The following is a 15,312-nucleotide window of genomic DNA, read 5'->3' as shown; positions in this document are numbered from 1 at the left end:
GCACTAGTTCTTCTGGGAAGTCTGTCTGCCCGTGGAGCTTAACCAGCAGATAACGCCTACCCTTCTGGGCTGATTATCGGTTGACTGATGGTCTTCCTCTAAGCAGCACATCCACTGAGGATGGGCACACAGCCTTCTCCTCACTGGGCCCCCAGAACCTACATTTTGTGCACAGAGACAATTTTATGGGCTCATCTTGTTAGAGCCTAAGGTGTCATTGAGTGTATCAGTAAACGTATAAAATTATGCCATTTTTTTTGTGGGGGCAAGAACATATTGATGTTCCTTAGGCTTATTTTAGGGTGATAAACATCAAAGAGAAAACTTGGATTTTTCTATTGCTTTTAAGTGACTTGATATGCATTTGGAACAGAGCCAGAAACTAAATCTAAGATTAAAATTAACATTAGGCTTATTTATTGAAACTGTCTCAGAAAGCAGAGTCAAAATCTTAGCAAATAGAAGCCTCCCCTGAGATTAATGCTTTCCAAAGGGGTAGAGATGTAGTAAATGTAATTCTTGAAACATTTTTGACGGTACTAAATTATTAAAGGCAATTTTCCCTCATTAACACCACAGTTTTCGGTTATTCATTACTGTTGTTTGAGACTTATTTACGATTGTTATTTAATCACAAACTAAGGCACGCGTTTCAACTGGCAAGAAGTTTAAAATTATGACATCCGATGCCTCCAAGCTATTCCTTGCATGTCAATAAGCACCCAGAGAAAAGCCCTTTTTCTCTAGCATATGCCATTCCTTTTTACCCCCTACGCCCCACTCGTGTGGCATGGCTGATAAGGGAATGGGGGGTACGGGTGAAGTTGGGAGACGAGGAGAGAAGGTTTGTTCTATGAGACAGCCAGCAGCACCTGAATGCCAGCTTCCAGAATAGCATTTGGCTTCATCCGCCTGAAAGCCTGCCACCTTTGCTTGGGTCATATGGTCATGGAAGGCCATTGAAACTTATCTCCACCCAGGGGCAGTAACATTCTCCACAGTCAGAAACACAGGAAGCCAGTCAGACAAAGTAATAGATGAGGGGAGAAAAAAGACTCCTCTCATGCACAATCGCACTATCTTAGAGGGGGCTTTTACAGAGATAACTCTTCGGCGTGCTTCTCCTGCCAGGCGGCGAGGCGCTGTGATGCTCTTGGACTGAACTCCAGGCCGAGAGATACTTTGAGGAACTCTTGGAGTCCAGCTCCCTCACTGCATGGAGGAGGAAATTTTGTGAATGGGGCACAGAGAGTTTGAAAGCCTAAGTCAAGGTCTCGCAGCTAAAGAAGAGTCAGAGCCCAAAACCCCGCTGGCTGAATCGTAATCCAGCGATCTTCCCTTTTGTTGCTCCGGTCCACGTCCTAAATCACTCAACCCCTGACACGTCAGCCTTCCTCCAGGAATACAATTTTGCCCTCCTGATGACTTATCCAGAGCCCACTATGTGTCTAAAATATAAGGAGAACATGTCAGCTTAGGTCCAGGTCTTTAAGGTGACCCCAAGTTAGCTTTCATTTCTACTTGTAGCAATGCCTTCTGGACCCAGGCTTCCCCATCAGAAATCACTGCTTCTGCCCCCATGAGAAATGCTTTATTTCCTGCCTATGGAAATGTGCCAATTAACATCGACATGAAGAGAGGAGAAAACAAGAGAGGCAGCTCTTAGAGAGAAAACCACAGACCCCAAATGGAGTCACTTCTGGTAAAGCCCATGACGCCAAACCTAGACTTGCTATCTAATCCACCAGCAGTTTCAGCCTTCTCCAGGAATGTAACATGAATTGTTCCATCTGGAATTCTCCGCTCAGGACCAATGAGGTAACCTGTCAGGGGGGCCCCTCCATCCCTCCCAAAAGAAACTGAGCCAGTCAGTCTGAGAAGACAACCCTCCAGTCCTCCTGAAAAGGTGACATTGCCTGAGATAATCCTTTCTTTTGCTGATAATTTTATTGTCTCACCCAGCTTCTGCCTATAAAAACTTTCCATATGGTATAGCTGTTCAGGGCATCCCGTTACTTGCTAGATGCGATGCTACCTGACTCATGAATCTAGAAAGCCAAGTATATTTCAAATTTCCTCCATTCAAGTTTTGTTCTTTGTCTTAATCTTATTTGAAAAGATTTTATTTTTTATGTTTAGAGAGAGGGGAAGGGAGGAAGAAAGAGAGGGAGAGAAACATCCATGCACAGACATTGATCGGTTGCCTCTTGCGCACCGCCAACCTGGGAACTAGCCTGCAACCCAGGCATGTGCCCTGGCTGGGAATCTAACCCATGACCTTTTGCTTTGCAGGACAGCATGCAACCCACTCAGGGCAGAATTTTTGTAATTTAGTACAGCCTGGAGTGGATATTGCATCTACAGACAGGGAGGTGCTTTTGCAATTGAGTCAAGAGGTTTCTGGGCTGCAGTGAGGATTGAACTACAAGGGTTCCTATGTTTTCCTAAAATTGGTTTCACCGAATTGTAGTTGGACGGGGCCTGTGTTTTTCACAATAACTGTAAATGCTTCTTGTCCAAAGAGGTGCTTAGGTGCTGGCTTACATCAAACCTTTAAAGGGTGCAGTCACTATTGAGCTAATAAATTGCTAAAAAAAATGTGGTTATAATAGGGCATCTAAGGAGGTTAGCAAAAAAAAAAAAAAGAAAAGAAAAAGAAAATCTAGCAGTTTAAAAAGATTTTCTCTTTCTTAGAGGAAGCTTAATGTAGCCTAAGTCTAAGAAGATTCATCTCAGATTGACAATGTAGGATTAGTTTATTATTTTAAAGTGCTGGCTGCTCAGGGCGGGAAGGGGCCAGGTTTGGGGAGGGGGGACCATGGAGAAAGAACACTCACATTCCTCGTTGGCTTCTGAGTTCTTTTCTCAGTTTTGAATCATTGTGATGTTTGGGACCCTTTTGGCATAAAAAAGTGTTCCCAGCAGCCCCATTGGTATATTTTCTGACAGGAATGAAGGAGATGCAACCAGTGTTGTCAGCAAGGATTGCATGTGAACGGGAGATCCGAATTTGTGAGTTCCTATTTCCTTTGGAAACATGAATCAGTGTTCCCACTGTGAAAAATGGATTTCTGCAGTAACTGTGTCTTTCATAAAGATTTCAATTCAGGATGAAGATAGTGGAGAGATTATACCAAGTTAAATTTTGCATATTCTAATCAAAGCTTTGGACCAAATTTTTCAATTTAACTCTATGGGCAGGCTACAGGGCAGATATTGAATGCATTATTTCTACTATCGAGAAGCAAAATTAGAGGGATAAAATGTTAAGAGTGAAAGATTATTCAGACCTCCATGAACACAATATAGTGACAACATTTCTAATTCCATGTTTCCTAAGGTGTACTTTGGGACGTACCTGCAGACATCATGCAGAAATCTACCATGTTTTTTAGCCCACTTTAGAGCTAAGGTTGAATGGCTGTTTTTTTCACAATACCTGGGTTTTGTTAAGGAATATAAAATGAAGGCAAAACATTTTTTTAAAAGATGAACGCGGTAGAGAGCAAAGGAAAACCACTTGCCCACATGACATATCTTTCGCTGGCTGCTCAGGGCGGGCAGGGGCCGGGTTGGGGGCGGGGGGGACGTGGAGAAAGAACAAGAGGTGTATAGAATGACTGCAGTGTCTCCGCAACACTCTTACTCCCCTTTCAAAATCGTCCCTTGTACCAATTTTAAAATACCCCCAAGTAAGTTGAGAAGTTAGGACTGAAGAGAGACATAACATTGATTCCTAAAATAGGTGCTTAGGAAGGTGCATGCAATTTGACAGCCCAGCTGGTATGCGTCCAAGCCTGAACGTTTCCGTTGATTGTCATTGGAAATCTCCTGCTTTCGACTAAGTATTTAATTAAGAATCCTCTCTGTACCCTTTGGCACATATTTTGGACTAGTGACCTAAACTGAACCCTTGACACAAAAATCCAATAAAATATTATGCTTTAGTAACTTCCTAGTTAAAATTTTATTTAATTTTCTTTACAGGGGCCAAGGTACAGCTTTGCCATTTGATTGTGAAGGGTCTATATTTGATAAAATACCAGGGGCAATTTTTCCCACAATATACCCAGAACTTGTGGCAGTTTTGTAAACGTATCAAAGAGAAAGCAGAGGCAGAGAGTGATTCTTATAATGACATAAAGCAAATAATTGTTTCTTTGGAGGCGGGTTGAAGTATGAAAGTGGTTTTTTTTTTTTTGTAGTTTCCTCTTTAAGATACAGACACAGTTGTAATAGAATTTCTAATATGCACAGCCATGAATGCCTGCTTACATATTTTAAAAATAAAACCAAGTAACAAAGAAAAAGTTCATGAGTATTGACCTTCTCTTTGCTACTGTTAAATTTCTTCTTCTGCTATTTTATCACTAACCACAACAATATGGAGAGCCCTCTGAAAACAGAATTCCTTCCTCACTCCACACGGTCCTTATTGTTGTATGCTTCTAGTACTCTGAATATATAAGAATGTGTGTGTTTGTGTGTGTGTGTGTGTGTGTGTGAGTGTTTCATGTTCAGATAACCTGAGGAAGCAGACGATAGCATATGCTTTATTCCTGATGCAAGACACAGAGCAAATTCAAACTATCTTTCACAACAAGCCAGTTCACTTCCGCCTTTTCCTATGAGTCTTTCGTTTGCACTCGATATTTCTACAAGATCCATAAAGTTACTCTGACTTTCCTTTGCCGTGGAAAACACAGGATTTAGTAATTTCAGCCAACATTCATATGCCCCATTCATTCTAGGCAAATCATGGAGCTTTCATGAAGCAGTCAGTCATTAGAGAGAGTTAACGTCAACCCCAAGCAAAGCTATGGTATATTTACCTTCTACTTTGAAGAGAGTGAAGTGCGGTCGACAATGGAAAGAGCCCAAGGCGTTACCTGCACAGTTCATCCACAAACCCTGGTAAACCCAGGTGGCGGTTATCACCGAGGATGCTCGGGTGGTTACCCTCCACTCATTGGACGCGGTGGCAGCGATGAGAGCTCCAAACCCACCGATTCCGAACACCAGAGCAGGGATCTGTGCCAGGTACATGGCACTCCGCTTTCGCGGGGACATTGTCCAGGCAGAACACTTTGGTGGTCTAGGCATGCGGCGGACAAGTAACACTTGGACCAGCGTTACTGCCAGTTAATGAGGGTAGGTCACAGCACGTCATGCTCCGGTGGCCTGCGGAAGTACCAGAATTGAGGAGAAAGTCTGATTTACCGATGGCATTTCAAAGATAGCCTGCAGAAGATCTTTCTAATGCCCTTCAGGGATATTTGGCTAAAATTTTGTAGATGGATTTTAAAGATTTTCATTTCATGGATTTTTTTCCCCCCTTGGAAGCATAGTTAATGCTTAATTTTCTGTTAACCTGAAGCTTTACTAACCAGGCCACTACCAGATATTACAAAGTACAAATTATACAGTAACAGTTAAAACTTTTTTGACCAATTGCTGTGGTCGTGCATGCTTCTGACTATATAAATGGAATCATTGTGGGTGTTCTGTTACCTATCTTTTCCGCACGGTATTATGTTTGTGAGATTTACCTCTTGGGAATACAACTATTGTTCATTCCATATAACTGTTGAATATAAACTTTTATTAAGTGAATATACTACAATTTATCTATTTTCCTGGAGATGAACATTTGCGTTGCTCCCCCGCCGCCCCCAGCAACCGGAACAGCTATAAACATTCTCCTGAATTTCTCCTTGTGCACATGTGCAAGAGTTTCTCCAAGCTATGTCCTAGAAACAGAAGTGCTAGGATGTAGGAAATACCTTCAACTTTATGGATCGTTCTAAATCGTTTTACTAAGTGGTTGTAGCATGTTCCTCCCACTCTCGGTGGGTGAGTCCTCGCTTCCCTGCTTCACAGTCCTTGGTACGGTGGTGGTGGTGTCAGAATTTTTGTTTCTTTTGACCACACTGATGGATGTAAAGGTAGCTCATTATGATTATTAATTTGTATTTTTCTGATTATTAATGGGGTTGAGCATCTTTCCATGTGTTTATTGGCTCATTGAGTTTTTGCCTACAAAGACGTTTGTAACTTTTGCTCATTTTACCCATTGAGTTGTTTGACTTTTTACTGTTTAAATTAGTAATCCATATATTCTGGATAGTCATCTCTTGTTGATTATATATGTTGCAAATATTTGCCCCTAAATTTGTGGTTTGTCTTTATGTGGCCATTTGATAAAGTGTCTTAATTTTAATGCAAATTTATCAAGCTTTTAATAAATGATTTGTGTTTTTGTGATCTAGATTAAGAAAGCCCCTCTTAGATATATTAAATATATTGCCCTTTACTCTTATTTCAAAGTTTTAGCTTAAGTTCCAAGTTATCCAGAATTATGTTTTGTGTTTTATGATTTGGTATCTATTTTATATTTTAATGTGGAAACCCTTTAAAAAAAATCTTTACTGGATAGTTTCTTGTTTCCCTATCAATCTGCAAGGTTACCTCTGTCATAATATCAGGCATCAGTATTTTCATGGACCTATTTTTGGATTCTCTAATCTGTGCCATCTACCTGCTTATCTGTTCCCATGAAAATACATTCATGGGAACTCTCACTTTAACTTTATAAATATATCTTGAGATCTTGTTGATGTCTCTACCCATGCTCTTCTTTCTTCAAGAATGTCTGGTAAATTTTTAAAAGCTATTTGCTGTTCCTTATATATTTAGAATAAGCTTATCAAGTTATACACATACGTATTTATCAGGATGCTTGTTGGAATTGTATTGTATCTATTGATCAATTTGAGGAACGTGAATAACTTTGTAAAATCAAGTCTTATTCATGAACATTGTATATCTCTTTATTTGTTGAACCATTTTTAATGTTTTCTACTTAAGTTATATACTTTAATCCACAAAGGTTTTGTTACATTTTTTAAATTAGATTCTTCCTTTCTTTTTTTTTTTAGATTTTATTCATTTATTTATTCTTTTAGAGGGGGGAAGGGAGAGACAAAGAGAGGGAGCAAAACATTAATGTGCAAGAGAAACATCAATCAGTTGCCTCTCACACACCCTTAATCATCAGAGACCTGGCCTGCAACCCACACGTGTACCCTGACCAGGAACTGAGTCAGCAACCTTTTGGTCTCTGGGACAATGCTTAGCCCACTGAGCCACACCAGTCAGGGCAGGTTTATTCCTAAAGATAAGACTCATTCTAACATCTATTTTATCTAATGTATCATTTTCCCCATTTTTTCTTATATATAGCTAGTTGTTCTTTTGCTGAATTTTTTGAGTTAAATATTTTTCACATTCCAACTTTTCACTTTATTAAATTGGAAGTTATAAATTATTTGTATTGTTTAATGGTTACTCTAGAAATTTTAATGTATATTTTTAACTTAATACATAAAGTTAATCATTGGCTTTACTCTCCAAACTCAAGGAGTTTTAACATTAATAATTCTCCTTCTGATCTATGTTATTACTTTATTTCTAGGTTGTTTGCCTTTTCTTTTAGCCTCACAAATTGAATTTTAGCTCCACAAATATGGGCCCCACACATTATTACCACTGTACACTATCTTTGTTTATTGCATTTTGTCATGTATAATGTGCAAGTTTTTGCCCAAATTTTTGAGGGAAAAGATAAAGGTGCACATTATGTGTGGGTAATACTAATTTACTGGTACATAAAATTTATTGTACCTTGTATCTATTCTTGTGTTTTGTAATTATTGGTTACGTAAGTTTATTGTACCATAATGTGTTCAAAAATAAGTGCTAAAATTCCTATATAATACAAAAAAACCCCCAAGTATCTAAATATAAATAAATAAATAATTGAATTAAAAAATTAAAACGAAAGGGTTTTTTTTTTCCTGAAAGTTTGGGCCAAAAATGTGGGTGCACATTATACACAGCAAAATATGGTACCTTTTTCTTCTTGCTTTTCTGTTTTGCTTCTCAACCCTTCCCTGTGAGGTTATTTGTTTTCTTAAAGTCCATCCTGGAGAAGTTTCTTTAGTGAGAGATAGTTATCTCTCTTTGTTTCTGTTCAGATACTATGTTTATTCTGTGCTTGTTTTTGGTAGATAATTCTAGAAGGTGTACAGCCACGAGGAGACAATGATTTTGATTCAAAGCTTTGAAGATGTAATTTCATTTCACCTGACTTCCATTGTTGCCATTGAGAAATCAAGAGTCCAATTTGTCATTTCTTTTTGGATTAATCTGTATTTCCTTTCTGGCTAGTTTTAAGATTCTTTTTGTCTCTGGTTTGGCAGTTCCACTGTGATTTTCTAAGTGTGGATTTTTTTTTTTTTACTCTTTGGGATTTACTGAAATTCTTAAAACTGATGATACATCGCCTTCATCAATTTCAGAAAACTATTAGTCCCTTCTTTTCCAGATATTACCTCTGTCTGTACATATCCTTTCTTAATCTCCCGTAACTCTGACGAGAGCAATTTTTCAGCATGTCCTATGCCTCAACTGCTCTTTAACATATTTTATCTCAATCTCTGGTGCATTCTGGGAAGTTTTTGAGCTGATGCTCCAATTTATTAACTTTCTCTCCAGTTGTGTGTAATCTGCTGTTAACCCATGCAGGGTTTCTAACCTTTATTACTATCCTTTATTTAAAAAACATTTCTAGAGGTGCCGTTTTATTCTTTTCAAGTCTGCTTTTTTTCCTAGTGTCTTATTCTTTAGTCTAATTCGAATGGCCTGTTTTTATTTTTGAAGTATGAAAGTTACTTATTTCTGTATTCTGTATCTCATTATTCTCAGGTTTGTAGTATTTGCAGGTTGGGTTTAGCATTCTTTTTTCCTGCTGACTTTCTCACTCGTGGGGGTTTGTTAAAACGTCATTGTGTGCTCATGTTCCTGGCAACGTTCTCTGTGGAAATGTTTTCTGGCCTGTGTTGAATATTCGTTCCTCCAGATAGAAATCCTGTTTGCATTTGCCCGTTGTTCAAGGGAGCTATCAACCTCGGAAATGTTCCAACTAAACTGGCAGCTTTTTCTAGACATCCCGTTGCTGTGAATTCTGGCCCTGTACCTGCGTGGATGGCAGCCCGCGGTTAAGAATTCTCAGGTGACTTCCTTTTGTCCTTCTATTCAAATCCAAGGTCTAGAGAGGACATTGCGTTACTGTTACCCATGGGGATAGTGATGGAAATAACAGTGGTGGGTAGGGGCGATGACGGAGGAGGTGAAGCAGCACTTTTTAATTTTGCCCACGGCAATCATTGACTTGAGGTGGGAACGGCTTTGTGCAGGGTTCTCTGATCTGGTCTACAGCCTTGCAAGGCCTGCATCCCCCGCCCATGGACCCCGGGGAATGAGGCTGTGAAGGGTTAGAGATCCTTCGGCGAAGCCTCTGGCATCAGAGCTGGCTTACCTGTCTGTCTCTGTGCTTTCTCCTTATTTTTTTAGCCTTAAAAAGATGTCCTTTGCTTTTTTACCAGCTCGGGTAGACATTTAAAGCTATTTTTCAAATATTATTATTATTATTCCTAGGAAAATGAGGATGCTGACATTAAGGCCTTTCGGTTGGCCCAGACTGTATAGGTTTTAGGGCTAACTGCGCTGCTCCCGTGGGTTCCTTCGCTGCGGATCGGGGAGGGGGAGCGTTCCAAGTTTTCCGCCTTTGTTGGCAGTGAGCGAGGAATAGAGGAAAATAGCTGACTTTCCTATTTTTCACAATCAAATGATAATCTCCGGTCCCACGCCCAGCAAGTTTCCCGTTTCTATCCTAACTTTCCCTCATACTACCACCCGTCTGCGAAAAGAAGTTGATCATTGGAGGCCCGTCTGCGCGTTGCCCCGACGAGGGCTGGGGGCCGCCGGATTTGGACACGGTGCACTCTGCACCAGTCGGAAGTTACCAGCAGGGGGCGCACTCCAAGTGCCCCTGCGTACAGTCTGCAGGCGGGAGATCCCTCGCCTGAACCACCGCACCCCGGACGTTGTAGCACGTTGCCCTTTCGGGCTAAGATGTGGATGTCCTTTTTCTTCTCCCGCCCTTCTTCTCTCTTTTTTCCTGTCTCTTTCCTTCCTTCCATCTTTTCCCCCCTGTTCTTTTCTTGCTTTCATGTCTGATTTTTGGTGCAAGCTGGGTTAACCTAATGCTTCAGTTCATGGCGCAACATACTCTTTGCACTGTGTGAAGCTGCGCTCTTGTTTGTTTGTTTGTGTGTTTACCCCTAGTCTCCATTTCTATTTCCCTCTCTTCCAGAAACAAACAACAGTTCTCTGGTGTTCATGGTACCTTCTTCTGTTTTGTGTTTTTAAAAATGTACGTGTTTGGTGTGCAGGGTTTGTTAATTTATAAAAACGAGGCACCTCGTTGTCGCTTTTAGTTGACGCTGCACTTTTAAGACCCCTCTAAGTTGCTCAGAGCACAGCTAGTGATTCTAACCCTTTGCTTCTAGTCGGCGCTGAAGAGCATCCACCACGATGCCCCGTGGGGAACGCGGGCTTGCCTCTCACTTCCCCCACCCAGCAGCACGCCGATGAACGCCCAGCGTTTGCTGTCTTACGCGCTTGTGAGCATTCCTGTGGGTGCAGACCCAGGAGAAGGGTTCCGAGGTCCAGGGGCCGCATTCCCCGCGCTCAGTGCGCCAAAGTGCCGCCGTGTAGCTCCGCGCCGGCAGCGCCGGTCTGCGCTCCGCGCCCGGAGCCCGGGGATTCCTGCGCGTCCTCACCGTCGGGCCCCGCTGAGCAGTGCGCAATTCCCGCGTCTCCGTGGGGTCAGACGAGTGAGTGGAGAGTGATACTATCGCTCTCATTTGCATTTAGATGAAAACTTGATTTTGAGCCTATCTTTACATGCCTTTCAGTTTCTCCTTTTCTGACTTTGCCCGTTTTTTGTTTGGGATTCCGCACTGATTTTCAGGCATTCTCTGTTTGTTGTCGATATTAGCCCCTTGTCAGTTACAAGCATTTCAAACATCTCCCACCCTGGCATCTGCTGATTTGTCTAGGCTGTCCTTTGTCAAAGAGGCGTATTTAATTTTAATGTACTCCAATCCCTCGACCTTCTGTGCTTCTCAAGTTCTGCTTAGACATCCTTCACTGATGCAGGCCACCGAGACATCTCCCTGTACTTTCTTTTGCAGCCCATAATCCCTTGTTCGCAGTTTTGAAAGCCAATGATCCTCCCGGGGAAGAAACTCAAGTTCAACCACACCCCCACGGTGGGCCTTGGTGGCCCTTTTTAAGAGTTGATTTTGTCACTCATGGGTCAGAGGGAGATCTGTCATGAAGAGCAAGAAGCCTGAGCTTCAGAGCCCTCTGTTTGCGCGCACACACGGGTTTCTGCGGGCCGCGGGGAGCTCTGGATGGGAGAGAAGGCCAGACCGCGGTCAGCCGCACCTCCAAGGAAGCGCGCCTGGCAAACTGCAGAAAGCGGTCTTTTCCCTTTCGCAGGAAAGGGACCTGAATCTCCGTTCTGTTGTGATTTCCTTTCCCGTTTTAAGTAAATACTTACTTTCACATCAAATTTTGGATTTCTCCAAGAGAGCCCTCCAAACTGTACAAACCTTGATTCAAAGACCTGAGTGGACCTTTATTTCCCTACACACCTTTTCGAGTAAGTTTATCAATGCCTTGTATCATAGCATAATAAAAATTTTGCACTTTTAGGCATCAATAAGTCTAAAGAAAGGACACTATGCAAATGGAGAGTAAATCTCTAGATACATGCTTTCGTTTATAGGTCTTAAATTACCTTTAAAAAGCATTCTATTCATTATACTTGGACTTAGGTAAAAATTAATCTCTTAAAACCTGTGGGTAAGGTATCACAGATGTCAGATATTCTTGAGTAAAGAAGTCAGACTGAGAAATAGTGAGCTGTTGACACTGGACAAATGAGGGAGGTGAAGAGGTATTTTTCACGTTTCTACATCTCCCTGAGAGAACATTGCTATTAACAACACCTCTGTGATGTGTCCACGGTCACTGAAAGGTATCGAAAATCAGGAGGTATCACTATTCCACATCTATGTCTCTGATGTTATACTCATGTAACCACAGCCATGATTATAGCTCTATTGCAGGAAATTAGAAATGTATTGCCCTGCCAAGTGTGTTTTTGCTTTGGCACACTCATTTTAAAGTGGCTTTCAAAGCAAGTATAATGGACTCATTATAGGTAGTAAATTGAATAGAGTTCTAAAGCAATCAGCGCTGGGATAAATTAACAAAGCAACCCAATCCAGGACTGCAGTGGCGTAAAATAAGAAAAAGAAAACGCTGTTGAATTATTTGTCACTTACTCAACAAATAATGTGACGCACGATACTACGCACACAGCAAACACGAGAATGTTCAGATTTATGGATTTGAACGGGGTTTTCCAGAAAGCCATTGTTCGCCCAGTTCTTTCTCCCACTGAATGGACTTGGCCCATTGCCACCACGAACATCCCTTGATTTGGCTTTCAGCCACGATGGAAAGACTCGTGTCTTTCTACTTATAAATAAACCAAACACAATTAGGAGCAGTTGTGCCAAGCACTCTTGTTTGCCACCAAGGCAGGCAGGCCCCTTCTTTAGCCCGGACGAGCGGGAGCTGGGCCGGTTCTCTCGATGTTCGTTGTTGCCCAAACCCGCCCTGGAACGTGCAGTGACGGAGACTCTGCGATGAGCTCAGCTGACACTTCGGACTCCCACCCGGAACACGCAGAGCCAACACAGCCGCCCTCCGTGGCAGAGGCGGCAGGACACCGCACCAGCGCCCGGCTCGCCTCTGGCTCCTGGCTGAGCCGCGACGCGGACACCACCAAACGCCACCTCGAGGATTGCGTGGAACAAACCCGATCACTCCGAGTCCTTACGCTCGTGCTGTGCACAGCTCCTTCCCCGTGCTGTGAACTGTAACCCGCGTACGGGACAGGGTCCGCAGCAGGGCGTTCCCCCCTGTTGTGGTGCGTTCCGTGGGGACTGGGGGATTCCAGCTGTCCTCGTGCGGAGAACCACTTCCCTGGCCTGACCACCAATTTAGCATCTGCCTCCTCATGCCAAGTCTATTTCCAAATTGTTCTTCTTCACGGACATCTGGCCCAGGTGTCTGATTCCTTCACTCTCCATACGGGTCTGGGATTTACTGGGTTGTTGTTGTTGTTGTTGTTGTTCGTTTTTTTGTTTTTTAAATTTTTTTCCTCTCATACTCCAGGTCTTTCCCCTCTTTACTGTCCTCAGTTCACACATCATTCATTGGACCTGACCTGTCTCAGGCCGACTCCCCACCTCACCCAGGGGGGATAGAAGCCCAGAGGGATCACTCCTGAGCCACAGGTTGCGCCTGCACCTACCTGTGCAGGTGGAGGAAAATGCCGGCGATGGTGCGCGTGGGAATCAGGATGCTAGCACAGAAGACCCCCCTTACTTTCCCTTAGAAACTTTCTGACTTGTTCAGGAAAACTGAAGGTCTTTCAAAGCAAATGCTTACACCGGTTCAATATTTCGTACCACTCAAGAGCTCCTTCTGGAAGGAAGCCTGTCTCCGGATTATTTACTCATCAAAAACCCCATCCTCTCTCCACGTGTCTTTCTGTATTAATATGGATTTCGGTAAATATGAGGCAGGGTTTTTTATGATCATTTCATAACTCTATCATCGATGGGTGTGGGGACTACCTTTTTTGATTATTTGGTGGTGATTGAGAGCTCAACCGAGGATTTTAAAACATGCTTCCATTGTGTATAAAGATGGGTTGGCATTCGAGGCTGGCCTCGCTTTCAAACCTAGTGACTGTGAGCAAGAGGCCTGAGGAGCCTGGGGTGAAGAGGAGGAGACGGCAGAGGCAGCTTCCCCAGCCCCCGCCTGCCTCCCGGCCGGCGCAGCAGGCAGGCGTTAACCTCGGGCACGGTGCTGGCGGGAGAGGGGCCAGGGCGGGCCGGCCTCGCCCTTCCCAGCGGGTGGGGTCTAAGGCCAGGGTGCTTACTTTTAGCTTTTAAAGAAAACGGTGGTGACCAAACCTTGAGCATTTCCACCATGTTTAAATGTGGCCAAGCTCTGACATCGCTGTGCGACCGCCGCCACCAACCCTCTCCAGAGCCTTTGCGTCTGCCCGGACGGAAAGCCTGCGCCCCTTCAGCGGGGACCCTGCCTCACGCGCCCCCGCCCTCCTCCTACCTCCTGTCTCAAAAGTTACCGCTCTAGGTGCCTCATAGGAGTGACAATATCGTGTATTTGCCCTTCCGCGTCTGGCTCATTTCACATCACACCTCGTGCGACGTCCTCAGAGTTCATCCAGCAGGTGGCATGGGCCAGGAGTTTCTTTCCGAGTTTGGGCTGAATGACGTCCGTCGGATGGTGGCACCGCATGCTGTCTGTCCGCTCACCTGCCTGGGGCCCGGTCAGCAGCGGCCGCTGTGGCCGTGGGGGCAGGTGCCCCCTGCAGTCCCTGCTGCCACGCTTTCGGGTCTTTCCCTGCAAGTGGAATTGCTGATCGCATGGTGAGTCCATGTTTAACTTTTGGAGGCTATTTTTAGCTTTTTTTGCTAAAGTATACATTCTCTGAGAAAAGGAGCCTAAGGGCGCCGTTGATGGGTTTTCCACAATCCAAGCACCACGTGACAAGGGCCCAGGAGACCCACCCGCCAAGTTCTCCCAGTTTCTACCGCACACCCTTCATCCCAACTCTCCCAACGTTTAATGACACAGATCGGTTTCATTAGCAAACGCCTTAAACTCTTTAAAGTGGGGATGAGAAGACACACTTCTCCGTGTGGTAGAGGAGATTCATGTGTTCATCCAGCTGGGTGCCCACATGGTGCGCGGAGCCAGGAAAAATGAAATCCCTCATGGAGTAGAATTAGTGAGTGCACGTGAAAAGCAAGCAGAGTGTGTGGCACGTAGTTGACACTCAATAGTGCTCGTTGTTTGCTCTCTCCCCTCCCAAGCCCACCCCTAGTTATATCTTATGAGCTACCTTCAAATTGGGCCCTATCCGGCTGGTATTTTGGAGGCACGACCGGGGGAAGTCCGGGCAAACCTCTCCTCTGAGAAACGTCCAAGTCACCTGCCAGGAGCCTCCTGCGGGGGCCGCTATGACGAGGTGCCTGGTCTCGTGGAAGGGCTTTGGAAGTGCTTTCTGCTTGGACCTGAACAGGCACCTCTCGCAGGAAGTCATAAAAATGGCCAGCAGATACAAGAAAAGAGGCTCAGCTTCACGAGCTATTAGGGAAATGCAAATCAAAACCACAACGGAGATCAGTGTTAGAATGGCTATTACAACAATACAAGTAATACCAAGTGTCGGAGAAGCTGTGGGGAAAAGGGAACCCTCATTCACTGCTGGTGAGACTGTAAACTGGTACAGCC

The 15,312-nt window shown here is 43.8% G+C and overlaps 1 protein-coding gene across 1 annotated transcript in view; it reads right to left on the bottom strand.

The window, feature by feature from the left end:
• CLDN10 (claudin 10) overlaps window positions 1-5,061 on the bottom strand; it is a 100,082-nt gene extending 95,021 nt beyond the window's left edge. The window contains exon 1 of the mRNA XM_054586477.1: window positions 4,833-5,061. Within this exon, the coding sequence (XP_054442452.1) occupies window positions 4,833-5,046 (214 nt within the window). The 5' untranslated portion in view covers window positions 5,047-5,061. The remainder of the gene's footprint in view (window positions 1-4,832) is intronic.
• Window positions 5,062-15,312: the final 10,251 nt, after the last annotated feature.

This window comes from Pteronotus mesoamericanus, unplaced genomic scaffold, assembly GCF_021234165.1.
Source record: "Pteronotus mesoamericanus isolate MK-2021 breed Mesoamerican mustached bat unplaced genomic scaffold, CSHL_Meso_final contig_94, whole genome shotgun sequence".
NCBI lineage: Eukaryota > Metazoa > Chordata > Mammalia > Chiroptera > Mormoopidae > Pteronotus > Pteronotus mesoamericanus.
This window is presented reverse-complemented; position numbering and strand designations above follow the sequence as displayed.